This window comes from Hippocampus comes, unplaced genomic scaffold (assembly GCF_001891065.2).
Source record: "Hippocampus comes isolate QL1 unplaced genomic scaffold, H_comes_QL1_v1.1 scaffold76, whole genome shotgun sequence".
Lineage (NCBI taxonomy): Eukaryota > Metazoa > Chordata > Actinopteri > Syngnathiformes > Syngnathidae > Hippocampus > Hippocampus comes.
The window spans coordinates 593017-609668 of record NW_017805277.1 but is presented as its reverse complement, the minus strand read 5'-3'; the positions used below and the strand labels follow the sequence as shown (position 1 = coordinate 609668).

Below are 16652 nucleotides of genomic sequence, written 5' to 3'. Positions count from 1 at the left end.
ATTTTTAGTGGAATGGTGAAAATGTTTTGAAATGATTGATCTTGGTCTCATTTTTATATCACAGATACCTGGCATTCGAGTAGATGTGTGTCAACCTTTTTTCTCCCCGCTGTTTGTATGAAATGGTCAGACAGTAGAGTTTAAATCTAAATATACAGTTTAACTGGGTTTTTCTGTTGGTTGTGTGACTGAAAATAGGGTGTGTCATTTTGGTAACTGATGATAAGGCAATGTTGTCAGCTACATTAGCATAATTGCCTTTGTCGTTTTTCAATATTTTTGGAAGACAGGAAAACGCACAATGTTTAGAACACCTTGGTATTTTTCATTGAGTCTTTTCCCTAGTGCTTACTTATTCACCCATCTGGTTGAAGATTTTGTTACAATATCGATAAAAATATATTTACATGTAATATATAATAATGTGGCGGACGACTTGAAAAGTGCACTTCCATATCTGGTAGATTGTATCCAATTTCGCAGAACATTTGTCATCCATAATATAAAACTGCAGAGCTAGAACTCCATAAAAATGTGTAATATCAACAGTTGAGAGAATTTGCGTTAAAACCGAGAGAGTGGCCAACTGTTTGGAGCAGTTAAGATTCTCCCGGTGAACACCTACTTCTAATACGCGCATCCCGTGTAGTTTTGTTCTTGAGAAAGATATCACACACACAAATAATATGAAGTGTTCCATCCAAGATATAAAGTATCATATGCAGGCATTCTCTTTCTCCATGTGATGTCTCCAGCCAGTGTGATAGAAATTGCATGGCTCAGATGTTTACACCAAGAGAGATGTGAGAAATGATCTCATCGATCTCTGCGGCTGTGCAGCAACTTCCTGCCTCCATTAGTCGTGCGACAGAAATGCGGATAGCGTATGAAACCCATTAAGATGACCTGAGACATTTGTTTTCTATTACAGTGAAATCCAAATCCACACTACTATCGTCAAAAGTATCGGGTCACCTGGCTTGGCGTTACTTAAAGAATACATAATTCAATTGCAGTTATAACAACATCCAGTCTTCTATATTCATTGATCCAGAAGAACAATTGTGTGGTCAGGGTCGCGTCTCAATTTGTCTGATGGGTTTTGGTTATATTCTTTCTCACCTTCAATCCTATTGAAATTAGAAGGAATTAGGGTGCCTCGCCCAAATCTTATTAATTAATGAGTAGATTAACAAGTGTTTCAATACTTTCTTTTATACAATATGGCTCAAATTCATGGTTCAAATTATATTGTTTATGTTTTTTGTGTCGTAAGTAGGCAGGTTTTTACTGGTGCCTAAATAAAGAAATAAAAATACAACCACTACTGCCACACTGTTGTGCAGTGAGTAGCTTTAAAGTGTAGCGGAGGAGCACAGATAAACGTTCTTGAGGGTGCTTTTAACAACTTCAAAGGTTCTATTTATAGGTGATCAAATGTTGTCTGCATTCAGCACACACGGATGGATACTTAGAAATGTGCTGTCAAAACATGCGTACAAATCTATGAATGCACCACTTTTTAAAAATGCAAATGCTTCCGTGCTTTGTATTTGACCTTTCTTGGCAAGTTTTATGTTCTAAAACCTAACTGAGCGTTGTGTTGAGGGATGCAGCATCTTATTAGAGAGTTTGAGGTATTATTATTGAGCTAAGAATGGTGTACCTCTTGTAAGACGGGGGATAAGCCTTGAATTTAAAAAAAAAAAACATGGGATGGGCTCTAATCTGTCAGCTATTCTTATCCCTGCCCAGATTGCTTCTTATATAAAGGAGAGAATCATTAAGGCTGACCCAGGATAAACACTTTTCCCCATGGTGCTAGACTTTTTTGTATCATAATCTTATCCTTATGTGAAAGGAATTATGAACACACTGAAAAGGATGATAAAAATGCCAAACGTTATCATGATGAAACGTGAACAAAAGATGGTTTCTATTATTAACAGTTTGACTGAGCTCAGAACAGTCCCTTGAAGGTGATTTCTTAAATTAGAATTTCTTCTTGAATCCCTGTAAATGTGAGATTGACATTTTTTTGCCCCCACATTCAACTCACGTCTTAAAACGACCTGGCCAGTCTTGTTTCCTGTGCTTTATTTGAAACATCACAGTCATCTTTCTCCATTTCAGATTTTTTTTTTGTGTTCCCATAAATCAAAGCTACTTCATGGTATATTAACACAAAGAGTGCACCACATTTCTCTGCTCACACTCACTCGGCCGGCTGAGAGAAACGGCAAGAGAACAACTTTCTTCTTTTATTTTTTGTCCTTGGTGAGCTGTGCCTTTGTAAAACAATGTAATACTGCACTTTAGTGCTCTTTGACAATAACGTTCTTGCTGACATCTGTTTCATAATTTGCTATGGTTTACAGCGTTTTAACATTGAGTGGGTTGCATATTTGTGAAATAAACCAAGATGGGCATTTTAAATCCCATGTCCACTATAATCTAAGACATGTTTAATACTTGTGTAAATTTAAAGATTTTGAAAAATCATCCGATTGTGATTTGTTTCCCCTCAATATTGCAATTGTAATTTAATATGAAATGGTTCTTTTTCCATCATCCTCTTCCCATGCATTTTTTTACAAACCCAAGCAACAAAAGAATCTGTATTACAATAAACAATATTAGATTAATTATACACAAATGCTTTGGTCTATTAGGTTAGTTTTACAGTAATGTAAAAGCAAATGAACCATGAATCAGTTGAAAGGTAGTTCATTCATCTACTTCAATTATAGCTAATTTACTCAACACTTTCACGTGCAGACACCTTCACAGAATTATTCAGTTTAATCAGATGACAAAAATAACGCAAACAAATTTGTGGCTTTATCACTGTTCATTTTTTTTCATGAAACAGTTACATGTGGACTGCACTGTTTTTTTTCTTTGTGAGTGTGAGGTGGGTTTTTTTTTTGGTCTATGTGGGAGGTTTTTATATACATATATATATATTATTCTTTGTGAGTTTTTTTGGTCTATGTGGGTGGTTTTTCATTGAGTATGTAATTTTTGGCACATTCATCAAAGCTTTCTAACTGCGTCCAAAATCCCCCTCAATAGTGTCACCTTATGTTTTATACAATATAGCCTGTCAGCGGGAGCCCCCTGGTGCTCTTGTCCTCCCAGCTTGTTCTGCGTTTGTATCCTGCTTGCACCTTTGCGGGTCGCTGTTGGCTCGCAGCCTCTTCTCTGGCTGGCTGGCTGGCGCGCATGACGGTGTGGAACACATGCACTGCCTGCCCTCCTGTCACAGTCTGCCTGCCAGCCTCGACAGCACGCGACTCGCCATCACCACAATCTCCTCGGCTCCTTTTGGAGCTCTGACATCACTTCGCATCATTCGCTCAATGAGCTCATATCGTGACCCATCCGGAGCATCCCCACAAGGGCGTGGCACTGCGTGGACGCACGGAATGTGGGATTGAACGCCGGAAGAAGACAACAACAATACGCAAATAGGATCGTTTTTTTTGGGGGGGGGGGTGCTTTTTATGATGTATAGCGTGGTAAGTCTTGATGTTGACCTGGCGGGGGAGCTATACAGTATTGTCTGCATGTTACCGTTAATTAGTGCTATCATTTGTTGTGAAAATGCTCTTATTTTACACACTTTGACCCCAATGAGACACATCTGACCACCCATGCCACACACGCATTTGCCCTTTCATTTTACAATGACTGTGATTCAAAATAACGATTTGTTTCATTGTTATCTCCTTTCGTCTCAGAGCTCCTGTTCGGGGAACCCTTCCCTCCACTGCTCCATGTCTTCCTCTGCGGATTTATCCGAGGATGAAGAATATAGTGTCAAATCTGGATCGGCATCGCCGGCGCCTGGCGACACTTTGCCATGGAACCTGCCCAGACACGAGAGGTCCAAGAGGAAGATCCAGGGAGGCTCCGTTCTGGATCCGGCCGAGAGAGCGGTACTCAGAATCGCAGGTGAGGAGCCACTTATGTTTTGCGTTGTGACTGAGGGGGAGAGTGCAAGTACACCGGGCGCACGCATGGCGTTATTGTGACGTCCTGATAAACCTTTTTATTGCCTGACACGCCCTGGTCTCTCTGCTAGGGGCTGTGGCATGTGTGATGGTATTTTGGATCAGGATGATGGCCAGTTTTTGATCGATACAGAAGATGGCTAGATGGATTGATGGCTAGCTGGATGAATGGATAGAAATTTGAGATCACATGAAGACGGTTCATAATCTCACTTGTACATCATCTTTAAAATGTTCGATTTGGTTTGAGGTCTGGGCTCTCAAATTCACACCAAACTATGAGTCTTCCAAATGTTTGTGTAAAAATAACAATTCACATTGGCAATCGGTACGCACATTCCAATAATCTGGATGAATTTCAGTGGTTTAATCAAAGTGAATGCCAGATTATTCTGGAAATGAACATTACACACCCCAGTCATTTATTAGTGTGGGGCGTGTTAGGACGGGTTTTTCCTCGACTATTTTCTTGGAAAACGACCAGGGGAGATAATATTAAACCTATTTACACATGTTCGTTGTTGTTATGGCCCCTACAGTTTTTTATTTCAAGGTGGAGGGTGTATCCCATGCCTGTAAATATATCATCTATCTATACATTTATCTACATATGTATCTACTTATCTATCCATCTTTAGATCAACCTATCCGTTCCTCCTTACTTCCATCCATCCATAATCTGTTAATTGACAAAATTAAGATAAACCCATCAGAAATCCGAAAAATAAAGTCCCGCACGCTTGATAGATTTGAAACCGGCTCAGCTACAGAGCGCCTCAACCGGATGCTGCAAAAAATGAATGCGTCATTCCAGTCAAATTTGTGTAATCTTAATTTTCTGACCGATTCACGAAACCAAGTGTCTGTTGTAGTACAGATATGTCGCATTTCCTCCAAATACAACGTTTGCATCATATTGTAACAATAAAACAAAATTCCAAATTCGGCTATTTGAAACGCGAGGAGGGACACTTTTTACAGCGCGTGCAGGTCCTCCTGGTCGTTCCGTATCAGTCCAGTCAAGTCCGGGCAGGAAGTTGGTCTTATTGGACGGGCTGCACGCAAGGGAGGGATGTTGGGCGTTTCCTTCGGTGCAACAACAGCCCCGATCACTCTTGAGGAGGTGCTGCATACACACAGGCATAGACACACACACAGAGAAATGATACACGCACACACATGTTGTGTCCCTGTCGCCCGCTGGTGAGCGTTCAGTGTGTGCAGGCCGTGTCATGGCTCAGCACGCCATGCAGAGCTATCCTCTCTCGGACGAACAGGAATACCTCCAGGCTTATGAAGACGTTTTGGAAAAATACAAAGGTAATGTGACTGTGACCGATTGTGGTGAGGATTTAGAATGTTGTCGGATTGCGGTTTGACAGCGCAATAGTCAGCATGACCCACCCACCCAAGCAGCCAGCCACCCCCTCTCCCCTTTCTCTGTCTGCCTCTGCTCGGATAATGTCCTTATTCGTGCTGTGCAAAGGTGGAAATAACTCAAGTGTGACATCATAGGTTGGGTTATATGATGAGATCAATTTGACAATCTGGTCATATGATATGAGTCTTGTTTAGATGCTTTGTGGAAGTAATCAGTGTTGAATAAGAAGCTATATGTGCTTTGTTGTTACTGAAATACAGCTTTTATATTTACGAGGAGGCACACATTTTCCCTCTTTTTCTTTACTAAATGATTTGTCAGATGATGTTGAGCCAAGTGTAGGTATCATATTGTATTGTTATGTCACATACAGCACTGATACACAAACATCTGGTATCAATACTGCCATGGTCGGTGGAGTTGTGTCTGCATAAAAAGAAATATATGTACTTGAATGCCTTGATTGTCATACCAAAATTATACTGCAAATGACACTCTTCCTTGGTGCGCAACCTAGGTTATATATTTTCTTACACACCCACTTAAACACTGTATAAAAGGCTAAGTTTTACCTGCTTTAGTTACATAGATATTTTGTATTCATAGATGACAGTAATTATTATAGGTTATCAGAGAATTGCTGTATAATGTTACGATGAATGGCAATATCTTGTGATATTGTATCTAGAGTTATTCAGGAAATTTTCACCCCTAATGTCTGATGTCTTCCTCTATAGAGGAGCTAGTGCTATAGCATTAGTATATTTGTCTATATTACTGGAGTTTGTAGTTTGTAGTTTTTGGTCTGTACACTAGATGTTTTTAGCTGAATTAGTTTGGGAAATTTTGGTCGAAGTAAGATAAAATATGTGGCTATTCAAGGGAATTGGTTCTGAAGATACATAATGGATAAAAAGGTGACAAACAAAAACCTGCATGCATACGATATGTACATAGAGAGGCCCATTGAACATTTTTACATGTGCTTTAGTAGAGATTCCTTTCAGGGTGGTCCACCTATGCGATGATCTTCTGGTGAGACAGATGAGACAATGACAGAGCAGGATTAGGCGTTTCCTCCTTCGAAATGCTACACTCAAATGGACGTGGTGCTGTGGATGTGGTGCACGTGAGCAGACTACATTAGTGAGACAAAATCATGCACATGAGTTGTCAGGCCAGGCCAAAGGGTGGAGATCCTGTGGAGCTAAACTGAACCTGACAGCCCGACTTTTAACTCCTGCGTCTCCTCTAGGCACATACAAGCAAAGCGCAGCAAAAAAAAAAAAAAGAAAGACTAGATAGGATACAAAGATGCACTTCGGAGTTAATTCCCTCAGCTGTTCTAAGCCAGCAGGGTCAGTTAGCTGTGGTATTAAACACCCTCCTTAGACTCTATTGAGATCATATGATATAGCATAATTAGCCAGAAGAACTGTGACCGACAATGAGCTGACTTCTTTGGCTTGTCGCTATCACATAAACGAACACTCATATCTGAGCATCAGGATACAGTCGACTCCCTGCTGATTTTTACTTTGAAGATGAATTTTCTCAAGAAGCGTAAGACATGCTTTCTTCATGTTTTTTGGTGATAATTCCATGGTTTTATATTGAGTTTAATCATATTTTTATAGAAAAAAATAGTAGCGTTTGCAATCTTTTTTTTCCTTGCTTGGTCTTTCATGTTAAATGTGAAGTGTATGGGAGATTAGATTTTGTCTTGGTAGGCTTCAGCTGGTTGACATCTTAATTGTTGCAAAGTACATGATTCTTGCTAGAATTTATCACCATTTATCTGACTAAGCTGAGAGGCAGCAGGCTTTAGAGGCATTATATAGATGCCAAAGTGGCTGATCAGCAAAGTCTTCATGTTTAATCTTGAGAAATCGCTTCCTCCCTGTTAAAAAAGACACCCTTTTTTGTTCATTTACAAAAACGTTACCTGCTTTCCAATTACAATGTTTGGATAGCATATCTGTTTTATGGTAAGGTTGGAAATTTGAAGCCAGGCTCCTTTGTATGTGGAGTTTGCTTGTTCTCCATGTGCTTGGATGTTTTTTTTCCAGGGACTACTGCCTTTAACATTTAAGAACATGTATCTTAGATTCTAAAGACTGCAAATTTTTCAAAGTGAGTGAGTGTGAATCCTTTTTTTGTTAACTGTACATGTGGCCACCCGGCTCTTGCCCAGAGTCAGCTGAGATAGGCTCCAGCACAACCGCAACCGCTGTGACGTACAGAAAATGGATGAATTGGCGGATATTTCGCTATCAATAAGACTAAATGTCGACACAATGTAGCTATTATGTGCATCGTATTTAATAAGCTACAGGTATACACAGATTGATCATACTTGCACAGTACAATGACATACAATTCAAGACCCCTATCTAACAATTCAGTCTTCACAAAGATACAGTAAGTCTTTTATTTAATTTTTTTTGGCTTCATAGCTTAACATTTTTGTTGTTACTGTACCTTATCGCCAAATAATGCAACTAAACTACAGTATTACAAACATATCACAGGGTGAGTTGATTGTCCAACTGCACTCCATCTTATCAATATACAACGATAATAATAAACATAATGTTACTCTGGTAGTGTCACTCAAAACTCAGTAAGGCAGACTGATTTTCAGGGAAGAGTTTTTGGTTTGGTTTTAATTCTTGCTGTTATGATGAGCTCAAGCTTCAAGCTTCTCCCCATGTAACGATGAGAAGACTAAAAACAAGAACACATTTCCATGGCAAAATCACAACACAGGCACAAAGACAAGCCAAAAGCCAGAGGGCTAATCTATGCACGAGGCGGAATTTCTATGTACCTCCCCATCTAGTCATACGATGATTATAGACTACAGTATCTGCAAATGTATTTACATTGTCTTCACTGGCTGTTCATTTTAACGACCTCATTACATACAAAAGGAGGTACTGTCACATTGTGGAAACTCAGAATTATAATTACACTGAAAAATATGTACATTTTCAGCATGTAACTTGCACTGTATTACCATCCAAAATTGGAATTGTGGAAGAAATGAGAGTTCATAATTCAACTATGATGTGATTTAGCACAGCAGAACTCGGATGGGGTCATGTACGTGTTTGTTAGCGCTCGCTTACAAGAAGGCCTCACTAATTAGGTATTAGAGGTAATCACACACTTAACGACTTCGGGTCACACTGCAATTTAGTCATTGCTTTACAATAGACTATACACTTGTGGAATGAGATAAAGACAGCATTTCTTAGGTACATGTAAGTATGTAGACTAGAGCGATGGGTTGTGTTGGCTCACACTGTTCCAGCAAAGCCTGTTTGGTTGGCCACTCAACCTCTCAAATTGCCAACTGTCTTGAAATTGCCAAAGTTTCAATGCAATGTTTGGCGGTCCACTCCAATTCTGAACATTTAAATGGGTTGGAATGGCAATATTATTACCAAACAGAATGTATATAAAATGTGTTTGTGCCTTAATACTACGACGGCACAACACATCACATTTCATGAAGTAAGCCCTACAAAACCTCAAGAAGGCTTTCGGTGTAATTCGGTGATCCCAAAGCACCCGCCTTCAATGCTACTCTTGCACGATACCAGGTTGCCGCTGCCTCCTCACCTCCTACTGAATCCAAATCCTAGCTGGATTCTGCTTGCCTGGTGATGTTCCCTGCCGCTTACTGACATACCTTCACCCCTCCATCCTGCAGGAGCAATCTCCCCTGACCGGACAAAGTTGATAAAGTGGGGCCCGATGGAAAGTTCTTTCAGCTTTTCCCTTGCCTGTTCTATCCTTTCTGCCAACTGAGCAAGGTGACACCACCCGGAATTTGCCCTCTGCCAGGCTTGACTGGCAAAATAACATGACATACTCAAGTCTAGCAGGCTTCCCACAGAGCATACAGCTGGGGCTCTCTCTCAACCCCCATGGTGTAGGTTTGATGTGTTGAGTCAGCAGGGCATCAACAAGAAGTTTAGCCAATGCGATGGCTGTTTGAAAGTACTCTATAAATACAGTTGAGTTGAGTTGAGCTTCAGATGAGCTGCCAGGTTAGAGCCCTCTCTTGTGCTTCCTCCAACCTTGTCCAGCTGCCATGCTTCTTCAAGGCTGTGGCCTTGACATGCTAGTTTCCTCCGCAGTCTTCCGGACCGCTCTGTTTCATGCTTCCTTGTTCCAATGAGCCACCATTACTCCAGGTTGTTTTTACAGCTTGTACATTATTGAGTAACATTTCAACAACTGTCATCGAAGTATAAAAAAACATTCTACATTCATGCACAATGAAAGTTGTGCTCAAAGCATAGTCTAAATCCGCATGGGTGGAGTTTTATTTCTTTTGGTATTTTCCTAAACTCGCACAGGTGGAAGAGGGTTTTGGCGCCGTTGTGGGATGGAACACAGCCGACTCTCAGCCAATTGAAGCGATTTTCTTAATTCCCTTTAAAATCAGGGTGGTTGAAATGCGCACGCAGTCCTTGAAATTGCAGAGGCAGAAATGGACTCTCTCAGGTCCGTGCATTACATTAGCATGCGCAAAGTGCGTTTATACAGTTACATTTGCAGATGAGGTAGTTGGCCGCGCATGTGAGGCGGGAAATTACTGACCGCACCCACGATTGTGCGTCCGCAGGCCCATAAGTATCATAATGTTAAAATGTAAAAACAATGAACACTGGCGAACAAAGGTGCAATGTAGAGGTGATTTGTGACGTTCATGTAACTTCCTGTGTATATTCTTGATAGCCCTTTCTGAGGCTGGTCCATTTTCAAAGAAGTGTCATTCAAAAAAACGTCCACAAAAAGCCAAAGAAAAAAAATCAAATGTGTATTTGATATCAGCCGCTATAAGGGGACATTTTTGTGAAATCATTTTTAAAAAATGTGTTTAGTTCAGAAATAGCATGTATCAGTGATGCTAAATTGTGTGGTATTGGTGGGGCTGTTGTATCATAGTCTGAATAATTTCTTTTTTCGGGTGTGTCATGGATGCGCTGTCGTGACTTAAATCTGCAGTCAAATGGCCAGATGTGATTTTGTCAAACAGAACCACGAGTGAGAGCATGTTGTTTTATTTCATTAATTATTTGCACTCCCTTTGTCCTCCTGGGCGTTGCCCTGCCCATCGTCCCATGTCGACTTCCCCACTCATCACATTCGAACGACCCACTGAGCCGCCACCCACTCCTCATCCTCTCTCCACTGACTGTTATCGGACAAAAGACACTTTGTTTTTATGGGAGCAGCATACAAGTTCCACAGACTTCTCCATGTGTTAAGTTGATCGTGGTGGTGGCTGACACTCCTTTTGACTGAGCAGTTGACATTTAAACACCAGGGAGCCACACTTTGAAAATGTTCTCTCCTGCTCAACAGATTAACATCCCAGCACTGGAAAAGCATTCAGTTAGTGGGTCAGCGCTTTCCCTTAAAAAAGCAGTGACCCTCTAAATCATCTTGTTCACATGAAACAAGAAGGGGCTTCATACATTTCGTACTTTGACTGTATTTTTATCTAGCAGGACATGATGTTATGTTTCACAATGGCACAGTCTGATAGCATGATTGTACGTTGTCTAATTTTCAGGGGGCGTATCCTAACCACCAAAAGTACACAGCACTTATTGAATACAACCCTCTTCGAAACGATCAATTTGCAGTTATGCTGCTGTAGTAATCTCATGATTGAACTGCCTGCCTGAAATTCTTTTATATGGCTCCTTCCTGCTTCATTTTTATTTTGCCAAAGAAGACATGCCCTTAGATCAGTTCATTCGCTGCACCCTGCTATCTTGATGACCATTTGATTTAATGTTTCAAGGTGAAACACACTCTTGGTCCATGTTGAAATATGTTTGAGTGCACTTAACACTTCCACAACAAGCTGAAAAGACTGAGCATCATACCTTGATTTGAAATGCTTTCCAGCCCGCATGTAAATTACATTTACTGTATTTTTTAATTCAATATTAAAATAACATATGCCATAGAAGATAATGGAACTTATAACTGAATCCCCCAAATCGAACTCATACCATATTAAAAGCTTTATTGTAGTGTGTATGGTTTGTCGCAGTCTATTGCTGAGTGTATGGCTATGATTAGAGTCTTCTTCACTGCTGTCGCTGGTACACTTCTGTGCTGATGTCGCATACATTAAAAAAAAAAATAGAAATTAGCTTTATTTTGAATGGACTATGTGATTCACACCAGCAAAGCGCTCAAAATAGAATTAACTTCTCCATGTCTTAATTCCTCTGAAGTCATAATGTCTCAATTTGTTGATCATTAATCTTTAAATGCGTGATATTTTGTACTTATAACGATGCTAAATATCTTTGAATTTTAATTGTGAAGTACACCAGCAGTTGCGTCATGCTAGTGTTGTATTTATATGCTGTCATGGTGACGAGGAGGAGAGCAGCCGGACCGGAATTCCATCCACCGCTCTGTTCAACTTCTCTCACATGACATCATCTATTCCGACTCTGACTCACATGCTGCACCCAAAGCAGCCTTCCGCTCCGGCATTCACAGCCCTTCTCTGCTGAGTGCACATGCTTGCACTTTATTTTGTAATGGCAACAGGAAATAGATATGTAAGCAATGATTGGTAGGATGTAAAACTGATGCATTATTATTATTCTCATTATTATCCATCCATTATCAACACCACTTATCCCGCCGACTTTAAAAAAAAAAAAAAATCTGAATCTGCTCTCTGTAGTCCACATTGTTATTGCATTGCATAGTGGTGTTGACACACTATAAGGTCTGCTTTAAAAGCTCAAAACCTGTTTCAGACGATCAAGTGTATTTGCGACGTTGCTTTGCCCTGTTGAGAACGTCAACTGGTATTGTCAGTCTGTAAGAATGACAAAAATTCATCATCTTGTTTGTTTACAGTTTAGAAGGATGTCATGATGACATGTCTCTTAAATTGATGCGGGGGAGGGAGACATTTTGAGTTGACTAATCATGCTTTAGTAGGGCAGTGTTATATTTAGGAATGTATATTTTCTTTCATTCTACTACAGGTACTTACATTCTTTCTCCTAAATGTGTGATGAGAAAATATCTATCCATTTGGCCATGTTCATGCCATGAGTTCTAAATGAAGACTGTGTCACATTTCGCAATTCAATATCAGAAAGAAGTGATGGAAATTATTTGAAAAAAGGGCAGGCATTTGAAATGTGATTGTATCAGTGTTTGTCCATCACCATCATTCATTACACGTGTAAAAGATTAAGAAGATGCGCTTCGATTGCGTTACATTGTGCTTTCTCTAAGTGTCATGATAATACATGACTGATCTTTATTACTTTGTATCTTCTGGTTCAAGGCTCCTAAGAACAAATAACACACATGTTCTGGTGACCCCTCACAGGACATGGGAAAGTCACAACTTTTACACATATATAGAGAAAAAAAATGTTGACCACAACCTCCCTCTATGCTTGACGCCGAGAGGAAAACGACTACTGTCTGTGTCAATCATATTTCGAAGGAGGTGCTGGGTCTTCATTTGGTACACTTGCACAATTTAATAAGATATACAAAATGCAACTGAAATCAAATAAAAAATACAGCTTATACACTGTCAAAGACGTTTTGGTGGTTATAGTTTGTAGTGGTATGCTGTGCTGTATCATAGCGATGATAGTCTGATAGTTTGCCGCACTCATGAATAAAATTAAGCTAACCAAAATATTAGACGCACTTCTGAGTATAGTAGCAGTAGCAGACTAATGCAGTTCTGCACTGCAAGCTACGAGCACATTGATAATCATACTTTGAAAGCAATACCTCAGTGGCTGTGTCAATCAAAACACTATTATCTTTGTCAAGGTAAATATGTTTGATGCACTTCTTGTATTTGATCGCATTAGACTACACAGGTGTATCTAAACTAAAACGATTATGCCTGATAGTCAGCTGTTTACTTTCATTGAACAAGTTCATCTTATTCATATGCACAAAGAGTGTCATATCTTATTTTGATGTATTATTGTGCAAAGGTATTGCCTCCTTTTAGATGTTAAGTGATAGACTGTCACTCAGTCGACTGTCACCAACAGTGAAAAAAAGCAACAATGACATACTTTCATTTTTGTGTTCATGTGTCTGTTTGTCAGGTATCTGGCTACTTTCTTGTTCATGGAGGATGATAGGCTCTATCATTATCATACCAGGAGTTCAATGGCCTTTTGTAAGATCCTTGACTATGTTTAATGAGCGCTTTTTAGTGTAACCCAGTTTACTGTACATTCCCTACTATATCCAAATAATTGCTGTGAAAAAGGTCATTAAAGCAACAAAGCCAGAGGTTGTCAAATGATTTTGCCCAGCACTTTATATTAATTAGGATTATACATTATTTAATAACATCCCGTAAAGAGTTTCCGATGAGGAGCTTAGCCGACGTACAAAGACTGAATTAAAATCCACAACACACTCATGTTGGCTGCATGAATGGAAATGAAAGTCTCAGAAAAGATTGTGTGTGTGTGTGTGTGTGTGTGTGTGTGTGTGTGTGTGTGTGTGTGTGTGTGTGTGCGTGTGCGTGTGTGTGTGTGCGCCTTTGTAGGGGCAGCATGGTTTAGGGTTGTAGTTATTTATAGCAGTGCACATGTGCTTTGCTGAGGTCTACAAATAAGTGTCTCGGGCCAGGCGCTCTCGCGGCTGCGTGTTATGAGCGCTTTGGTGGGTTCATTAACACGAGGGGCCACCGAGTTGTAGACAGGAACAAAGCACACCCACTCAATCATGTGACATTAACAGTACACAGCAGTGAGAATAAAACACTTCGCGTCATGTGACATAATATAACGGGATATTTGAAACTCTTCATTATTATTTTTCTGGATAATGTTCAATTTGCTGAAAGGGGAAGTCAGGTTTGGTGTTTTCTGAGTTTGGTCATGTGACGTTCTCAGGCTTAGCCGTGATTGATTGTTAGCTGAGCCCTAAGCAAATGATGTCATTTTCAGTCGACAACAAGTGGCAAAATGGCCGCGCCCTGAGATGGATCCAGACGAAGGGTTTTTACTGCTTAATTCACATTGACTTTACCTTTAAGTACACAGTAACTTCACCAGACATTTACTAAACCCACTTCGGAAAACATTGTCACAACAGAAAGAAAAGTGACAACATGTTCATTTATCCATCCATTTTTTTAATACTACTTAACTTCACTAGGATCACTGGTTAGTTGGAGCCTATCCCAGCTGATTGTGGGCAAATATTCTTGAAATCATGTTTTCTTCCTCTTAAGATCCTGAAGAGGGCATCCTCATATTGTACTCCACTTAATATTTTATCCAAAATATTTTCTGATCTTTCTGTTTTTGCATATTAAAGTCCTGCTTTGTTGTTTGGATTGACTCAGTAATGTGATGGATGCAACTGTCTCGTGAATGATGCCGAAACATTTACGTTGGCTTGAACTGAGCTGTTTGATTTGTGAAACCCCGCTCATCCGTTGCTTACGGTGTCTGAGCGTAGGATGAGGATGACGCTGCCTTTCCTGGAAGACTTTCCGAGCCGATCAATATCATTGATTTAGTCATAAGATGATCACAGTCTTTGTGGGGAAGAGGTGTAACATGGTGTCATCCTGCTGTGGATTCATAATGGCATCAGCGCTGTTTGCACAATTACATCAAGTGAAGTGATGCTCACAGTGATTTTGTTTTCTGTTTGAGTGATATGATTGTTTGTTGTGACCTATTTTAAACTTGTGAGCCTGGAACCGGTGTTGAGGCCATCATACTAAGAAATTGTCAAACCCCTTCCCAATTCTTAGAAAGCCTTTTCCATTTATTTTTAGAATGTTAGATTAGCATGAAAGTCAGCAAATTGTGGTTTCAGCTAATGTTTGGATACGACATCCGAGTGTAATGATGTTGAATGATAATGAACAGAAGAAGAATCAGTCCATTTAAAATATAGTTATCCGAAAAATTTCATAGTTTAACTTCCATACCCTTGAAGCTTTTTTTTTTTTTTTGCATCAATTGCAGGGCACCTATACAGTAGACAAAAGTGTTCACACTCCCATTCACCTATGGACAATTTAAAGTCTTCAGTTAATCACAGAGGACAAAGACAAACAATCATTCACACTCATTTTAACACCTATGTACAATTTAGAGCCAACAGAGATTCAAACCCGGATCCCTGACTTTAAGGCAGGTGGTTTAAGCGCGATACCAATGTGCACATGCAAATATATAGTTTAAAAGTATTTGAAATAACTTTTGTCATTCTTTGTTTTTGTTCAATGCCATATATTTGCATGAATACACAGGATAATATGACTTACAGGCTTTATAATTATTTTCTTCCGCACTATAATAACCTCACAAGGAAACATTCAAGACTTAAAATTGCACCATCAGGGATTTCCCATGATCTGTGTTTATTCTTGCCTTGGATGTGTTCAAAACCTATTCCTCCGTCGAAATGATTTTGGGAGTTTTGGCATTTACACAATGGAGATGATTATGAACACATCTGGATTGGTCAAGGTGTCTTAGATAAGATCTCACTCATCAAGTGAGGCAATCATGTACATTGTTCCATCAGTGTCTTCTGTGTCTGTTTAACTTATTTGGAACCACCCTGAAATACTCTGGGCTTTTTTTTCCCCCCTTTCCTTCCAAGAAGAAGCACTCATTTCTTCTGTGGCTTTAAACCCCGCTGCTGGATAAACACTAAACTCAGTTTGGAATCGTGAGTCGCCGTGGAAAACCTGACAGAACTCGTTTGTGATATAGAGGCTTGTAGGTATGAAGGCAGGCGCAGAAAATCGAAGCTGTTTTCTCAGTCGCTCGTCCACATGGTAGCATTGTACGTGAAGAAGTAAAATCCCCTTGACGGGGCCGCTGGAGCTGGTAGAGAAGATGAAGAACCTGCTTGAAACCGACAGGCAACTCAGGGCTCACCTGGTAACTCTAATGTGTTGTATGGGTCAGTATTTTTCTCCCAACGTGAAGCAACGCCTGTACTTGCTTCTGCTTAATACATAAGCTAATGTAACCACAATTGTAGCTCTTTTTTGTTTGCTTTTTACAGCTGAATGTGTTGTGATCAGAGTGATGCAATATCGTAGAGGGCTAAATAAGTTGTTGCTGTTTTTGAGGTTGACTCGTGTTCTCTTGAGTAATCATCATCATTGGGTGTGATCGTTTTGGCAGTCACTGAGGGTAATTTAGAGCGCTTGCCAGTAGAACAAGCTGAAT

General features: G+C 40.0%; 1 protein-coding gene across 1 annotated transcript in view; it reads left to right on the top strand.

The window, feature by feature from the left end:
* The window catches only part of dst (dystonin), a 98611-nt gene that overhangs the window by 2607 nt on the left and 79352 nt on the right, over positions 1 to 16652 (top strand). Inside the window, exon 4 of the mRNA XM_019870419.1 lies at positions 3744 to 3957. Within this exon, the coding sequence (XP_019725978.1) occupies positions 3744 to 3957 (214 nt within the window). The remainder of the gene's footprint in view (positions 1 to 3743; positions 3958 to 16652) is intronic.